The sequence below is a fragment of the Amphimedon queenslandica genome, unplaced genomic scaffold (genome assembly GCF_000090795.2).
Source record: "Amphimedon queenslandica unplaced genomic scaffold, v1.1 AMPQUscaffold_13507, whole genome shotgun sequence".
In the NCBI taxonomy this organism is placed as follows: Eukaryota; Metazoa; Porifera; class Demospongiae; order Haplosclerida; family Niphatidae; genus Amphimedon; species Amphimedon queenslandica.
This window is the reverse complement of record NW_003546257.1, coordinates 146236-152749: the sequence shown is the minus strand read 5'-3', so window position 1 is coordinate 152749 and position 6514 is coordinate 146236. Positions and strand designations below refer to the sequence as shown.

At 38.5% G+C, this 6514-nt stretch overlaps 4 protein-coding genes across 4 annotated transcripts in view; 2 read left to right on the top strand and 2 right to left on the bottom strand.

Moving 5' to 3' along the window:
• Window positions 1-662, bottom strand: part of LOC100634800 (uncharacterized) — a 3641-nt gene extending 2979 nt beyond the window's left edge. The window contains exons 1-2 of the mRNA XM_020008692.1: window positions 553-662; window positions 7-491 (exon numbers count right to left, since the gene is read on the bottom strand). Of these exons, the coding sequence (XP_019864251.1) occupies window positions 7-491; window positions 553-617 (550 nt within the window). The 5' untranslated portion in view covers window positions 618-662. The remainder of the gene's footprint in view (window positions 1-6; window positions 492-552) is intronic.
• Window positions 663-1103: 441 nt separating this feature from the next.
• Window positions 1104-2559, bottom strand: LOC100637993 (countin-3-like). Its single transcript, XM_003383717.3, has 7 exons — window positions 2462-2559; window positions 2221-2407; window positions 2041-2167; window positions 1868-1980; window positions 1718-1816; window positions 1424-1567; window positions 1104-1313 (listed from the first exon to the last, which is right to left on the bottom strand). The coding sequence occupies exons 1-7, from the start codon at window positions 2465-2467 to the stop codon at window positions 1225-1227; spliced, it is 765 nt and encodes a 254-aa protein (XP_003383765.1). The 5' UTR covers window positions 2468-2559; the 3' UTR covers window positions 1104-1224.
• A 35-nt stretch (window positions 2560-2594) lies between these two features.
• LOC100634676 (uncharacterized) lies at window positions 2595-4320 on the top strand. The gene is made up of 3 exons (XM_003383776.2): window positions 2595-2877; window positions 2930-3201; window positions 3256-4320. Exons 1-3 carry the CDS (start codon window positions 2612-2614, stop codon window positions 4257-4259), a joined length of 1542 nt encoding a protein of 513 aa, XP_003383824.1. The 5' UTR covers window positions 2595-2611; the 3' UTR covers window positions 4260-4320.
• A 61-nt stretch (window positions 4321-4381) lies between these two features.
• LOC100634553 (L-2-hydroxyglutarate dehydrogenase, mitochondrial-like) lies at window positions 4382-6511 on the top strand. Its single transcript, XM_020008713.1, has 11 exons — window positions 4382-4537; window positions 4593-4732; window positions 4783-4934; window positions 4999-5130; window positions 5183-5296; window positions 5343-5373; window positions 5417-5457; window positions 5507-5671; window positions 5849-6006; window positions 6062-6193; window positions 6254-6511. The coding sequence occupies exons 1-11, from the start codon at window positions 4467-4469 to the stop codon at window positions 6459-6461; spliced, it is 1344 nt and encodes a 447-aa protein (XP_019864272.1). The 5' UTR covers window positions 4382-4466; the 3' UTR covers window positions 6462-6511.
• The last annotated feature ends 3 nt before the right edge of the window (window positions 6512-6514 follow it).

The following is a 6514-nucleotide window of genomic DNA, read 5'->3' as shown; positions in this document are numbered from 1 at the left end:
TGAAGCTAGCAGTAGTGCAGGACTCAATAGTGACAGAACCTTTAGAACGAAGTCCAACTTCTTTACGTGGAAGGGAGACTTTACGAGCGTTATCCAAGTATATGTAAGTAGCACTGTTAATCTTTACTTCTGTTGGCATTTTAATCTCTTCTTGGAGTACCATCAGTGGTTTGATGTACTCTATAGTGTACCCACCATCATGGATTAAAGTGAACACATCATTGATGTGAACTGTTGCAGAAACCTTTTCACCTGCCTTGAGGAGGATATACTCGTCCTTTGTTGGAGGGCGACGATGAATGAGCTTTCCTTCGTATTCCAGCCTACGTCCTTTGTGATAGACAGCAATGAATGGAGAGAGGAGTCCCTCAAGAGGAGTGTTACGCATGAGAAGATAATAATCTTCACCAGCAACATTGACGAAATCAAAGGTGCAATCAACATCAGAGGAAGACGGTTCACAAGACATGTCAAGAGACACTGGCCATTCTCTAATGAGAATACAGAAATGGCAATTATTAATTTATGATAAATTATTGACAATGCACTTACGTGTACTTTCCCTTGAAGGCCAATGCACTAGCTATGCAAAAGAGAAGAGAAACAAAAATCTTCATTTCTATAAAGATCTAAAGATTGCTTCAGATGATCTTAAAGAATTGTCAGTGTGTTTATATAGAAAGCTAGAGCTTAGTTTCCTGTTATGCAACTTGTCAATTTATATTTCCAAGTATCGGTTTAATTACTTTCCTAGAAAAGACACTCAATTCATCTTACGAGTGTTCATCATTCAAGGACCTGGCTAGCAATTTGATATTATATTTTACTGTAGTTCACTAGAAAATTAACATTATGTTAAATTAGCTGTTCTCAGCTCAACTTATATATGCTCTTGTGCTGTATGGAAATTTTGAGCTGACTCCGATCAAAATTGGGTTTTTAAAGTTACTCAAAAATTGGGCTGAAGTCCCTGTACTATAGTACAGGGTCTTTGGTCCATGTCTATTGTAGTGCTTGACAGCTCACGAAACATGAAATTCTGCTCTAAATGACAAAAATACATTGCACAGCAGAAAGAATGCTAGCATAATAAATGGACCATATGCATCTCAAATTACTTAAAATATAAGACAAAAGGGATCAACAAAAGCAACAACGTTCAACAAAAGTGGGTAAACAAATTGTCTTCAGCTTAAGTAAGGTAGTGCTACCATTGTAGCACATCTAGTTCTCAACAACATTGAAGTCAGTTGTCTTCTCGTCATATACTTGACTATGTGGGTGCTTACTGCCACACTCACCATTGCAAACGGCTAATGTATAGAAAAGACAGAGAAAGGAGAAAATGAGAGGTTATGGTAATATGTACGCAACCAAGGTAGTAATACATGTATATGCAACCAAGGAATGAGCCTTTTCTCACCAAGAATAACACTGTAATTTCCAGGCAACCACATCTCACACATGTTCTGTGTTGGATCACAGTTAGGATCAGGAGCAGCTGTAACTTTACCACCACCATTGACTGTTTGACCAGCTGGTACCGGCTTCAATATTGTATTTTCTCCTATTTAAAAAAGACCAACCATAGCAAATATTTTCTCCGAACTATAAAAGTTTAAGTGGATACCATCACAAATTAAAACAAACAAGTGGCAGCTACAATTTTTTAACAACTAATATCAAAAATAAATTAATACATTTATTTCACACTAACCCAGGGGGATGCCATCTTGAGTACGAATTTCAAGAGCCATTTCTCCAGTCCCAGTTCCATTCTTTGTTATGAATGAGAAGGAGATCTCAAAAGTACTACCTGTAGCATCCAAACAACTAATAATAATAATAATAATAATTAGACAAATACCTTTAACAACTTTGTTTGGGATGACAGTCAAGTTAGTAATGGTAGCATCACCGTCATCTTTGATCTCGCAGACAGTCAGTAGCTCGCAATAGTAAATGGGATCAAGATCAGCTCTAACAACGACAGCAGCAATTTAAATTAGAAAATAAATTTGATCAATTTATTATACTCACTCCTCGATAATCTTAATGAATTCTCTGATGCCAACAATGTCACAGAGTATAGCACAGACTTCCTTCTCTGTATTGCTAGCTGGTAACATTCCACATAATTCAGCACAACCTCCAACAACACCAGCATCTAATTGTAAATTAAAAATAAAATGGAAAGGTCAACTTGATTTTAAAACTGACTTAGTATGATATTCAAGAGCTGGTTGATGAATTGCTCAGCAAATTCTATACACGCACCACACAATCTATAGTCTGCAGTGGGCTGCGGGCTGTGGCTCAAGTGAAGGAGTTTCTTGTTCGCAAAATGGTGAGTGGGAGCAGCTGCAAATGACTGTCCCAAGAAAAGGAAAGTCAAAACGATGGCAAACTAAAAAATGGAATGAAAATAAGACAATAATTCTAAGATTGTAGCAACCCTAACCTTCATAATGAAAGACAAAGGAGATTGCTGATAACACAAAAGTGACAAAAGGCAATGCCAATGGCCGAATTAGTCTAGCACCTGTAAAAGAAGGTCACACTAACTGTCACATGTTCTGTGGGGCGTGGGCGGGGTCCAACAAGTAACAACATGTCATCAGTTTGCTTGTTTCTCTTGCTTCTGCTGCAAGTCTTTGCAGTCTCCAATAGCTCGCTATATGCATCTGAAGGTGAATGTCCATTGTCTGGCTGCTCTCCAAGTCGCTGCTATTGCACACAGCAATCTCTTAGCCTCATACAGCAACCAAAACAGATCTGGCATAGGAAAACTTCAGAGAAGCTCTCCACCAAAGGCTGCGTTGCTAATGGAGGCAATATTGTTTGCCCTTTGGACGACATAAAGACAAATCCAGATGAGTAAGCTACCTTAGTCAGCACATTAGTTTAATTATTTTACTCTTTAATACAGCAAGGGCTGTCTTGGAGTGCATGCTGATGGGGTATATGAATGGGGTTGCAGCTCACTGAGTCCAGGGATTCCACTCCCTTTGGTAGATGTGTCTGGTAAAGTGATTGCAAGTGACGGTCACTATCTAATGGCATACTCTTCATATGGTGCCCCATTGGGCAGGCCCATTTACCTCTTCCCCGAGGAAGGAGGGCTTTTTGATTTTGTAATTACAGACAACGGCTTCTTCATTATGATATACAAGTGTGGATTCATTGCTGCTACTGATACTAGTAAGTTTTGAAATATTGCACTAATTTGCTCCTTTTACTTTTGCATTCTGACAGATGGTATACCATGGGCTAGTGTCTGGCTCAATGGTACATACAATTCAATGCAAGGAACATTCGTTCCACTAGCGACTCCAGCTATAGTAGGAGAGAGGATGTACTTACCTACTGCATTCTGGCCACACAATATCAACGATACAACAAATAAAGAGTTCTACCTCCGCCTCTATGCTATAGACATTACAGATGCTCAAGTTGACAGGATCAGAGTGGCATGGACATCAATAAAAACAATTACTGGTTACCTTCCAACACTTGAAGGGAACTATAAAGACTGCACTCTAATGCCCCCACCATCCATCAAAGGGTCTGACAGTGCATTAGGAATAAGACCAGTTGGCCATGTCACTGTACTTGATGAAGCGTTAGTTGTTTTAGGGCTAAACTTCAATAATGCACCTGGAGGATATGATCGATATTTAGTCCTGGGTATACTGGATCAAGGGAAGACATCCCTGGAGAAGTTTTATAGTGATGCATCTTATAACCTACTAGTAAGCACTAGTAGTCTTAACTATCTTACAACAAGGCAGTTTAAGAAGGAGCGTGATCCTTTTAGTGTTCAAGATTTCTTTCTCATGGCAACAGTGTCTTCTGAATCTGCTGCACCAGTTACTACTATTGATGTTACAAATGCATCTAATAATGCATTACTTGGAAAGATTAATCTGGACAGCATTTTCAGCCCCCTAACTAGAGTCCAGTTAACTAGTGATCTAATGTCTTTCGAATTGGATCTTCCAGCTTCAAAGCAAGATGACCGTCCACCTTTTTCAACTATGTACGTAGTTTTTGGATTTACTGGTTTAACGAGCAATGGCACAGAAGAGACTGGACTGGCTGGCATTGAGATTGGTATAAAAGCAACTGGAGCATTGCTATGGAAGATCTCAACGCCAGACGAATGCTCACCTGTCGGATTATTACCATCATTGAACAAAGAAGAGGATTACATGCTTATTGTAAGCACACAGTGTGGCCTTACAGCATACAAGCTTTGACATTGCTACTTTATATATAATAGAATATTGCTAATGCCCTATTTGAAATTTTATCTCAGCATTAATTTTTATTGTATCAATAATATAATTATTATTAAAAGCTAAATCAAGCTCCTCCTTCCTGTAAATATGGCTCCAGGGTGCTACTTGTGAATTTGCAAACAAACTAATCTCTAGAAGTAGATTCATTGTTTGCATCAGCCTAAAATGGCTGCCTTAAGATTGGGCCGGTTGTTTGCACCTTCAAAGCAAGCTCTAAAGCATTGTCCATTGTACAAGTGAGCTACTCTTAAGTGCTTATATGCCTAATCCTTTGGGTATTTTGTTTATTAGGTGTACAATGAGCAGCTATGAGTCTAATTACGACATTATGGTAATTGGTGGAGGTATTGTGGGCCTAGCTACAGCAAGGGAGATATTATTAAGATATCCAGAGAAGAAGATTGCTGTACTTGAGAAGGAAAGAGAAATTGGTAATAGAAGAAAATTTCCCTCGACTTGATAGTTATTTGTTTCCTTAAAGGAATGCATCAGTCCGGTCATAATAGTGGTGTTATACACACTGGTATATATTATACTCCTGGTACACTGAAAGCTAAGCTGTGTGTAAGAGGAGCTGATCTAATGTACCAGTACTGTGACAAGAGGAACATACCCTACAAGAGAGCAGGGAAGGTCAGTAATGCCTTGTAACTGGTCGATTGTGTGTGTGTGTGTATGTGGCTATTTGGCTCTGTAGGTCATTGTGGCTGTGAATGAAAACGAGATACCCAGACTTAAGAACCTTTACGAGAGAGGTTTAACAAATGGGGTTAGAGACTTGAAACTCATCGGCCCAAAGGAACTGAGACAGATAGAACCATACTGTAAGGTATAGCGATGGATTTTAAAAAGCTCAAAACGTTACGTTGTATTTTGTGAAGGGCGTGATGGCTATTCATTCCCCTAACACTGGTATTGTCGACTATACTAAAGTAACTGAGTCTTATGCTGAAGAAATTAAAGAAAGAAAAGGTACAATTTATACCGGATTTGAGGTAAAATATTTCTTGGAAATTATTAATCTTAACTTTTAATTCAAAGGTGACTGGGTTTGTAAAGCAAAACAGTGACGGTAAGTTCCCAATGGTTCTGAATTAATTCTAATTTTTGCACAGGGTCTGGTAAAGATAGCGTGGGGGTTCAATGCTATGGAAGAGTATGCAACAAATACCACTGCTTGCATTATTTCTCTCTTTTTTTTGTAGCCAACTTTATCAGCTCACAATGTCATCACGTGTGCAGGATTGTTCTCTGATCGTATGGCAAGAATGTCAGGGTGTAGCAGTGAGCCAGCCATCGTCCCTTTTAGAGGAGAATACCTTGTACTCAAGTCTGACAAAAGCTACCTTGTCAACGGGAATATTTATCCTGTACGAGAGACAAGTGAAAGAGAGGGAAAGAGGGAGAGTTTTTTGTATAGCATAGTCTTTCTCTGATCTATCATTTTCTTGGTCTCTTAGTAGCATTTTGCTTATCATGTATTTGACTTTGCATTCATGCATTACCAGTATTATTAAGTATTTTATTTTCTTTTTTATTTGACATAGGTGCCTGATCCACAGTTTCCCTTCCTCGGTGTTCACTTTACGCCAAGAATGGATGGGACGATATGGCTGGGACCTAACGCCATACTTGCATTTGCAAGGGAAGGATATAAATTCACTGACTTTAGTTTCAAAGACTTTCAAGAGTCTATGAGATTTAGGTATCAAAAATAAATTATATATAGATGCCTATAATAGTCTAATTATGATCATTAGGGGACTACGTAAATTAATAGCTAAGAATTTTAAATATGGCGCTCAGGAAGTCTTCAAAGGTGCTATATTGACAGCTCAAGTAAAGGAACTTCAGAAGTATGTACCTGAAATCAAATCCTCGGACATACAAAGGTTTATAGCAAAACTATTGTTTTGCAATTTAAAAAAGCTATTCTTTGTTGTTAATTTTAGAGGCCCAGCTGGTGTTAGGGCTCAAGCAATGGACAGAGACGGTAATCTCATCGAGGATTTTATTTTTGACCAAGGGACAAGCGAGATTGGTAGCAACATGCTTCATGTGAGGAACGCTCCATCACCAGCAGCTACTTCAAGTCTAGCCATTGCTGAAATGATTGTCGATAAAGCGCAGGACACCTTCAAATGGGACAAAATGCCATAAAACATTTTTTTAATGATAAAAATAATAATTATTTATTGTTGATAATTAAACGT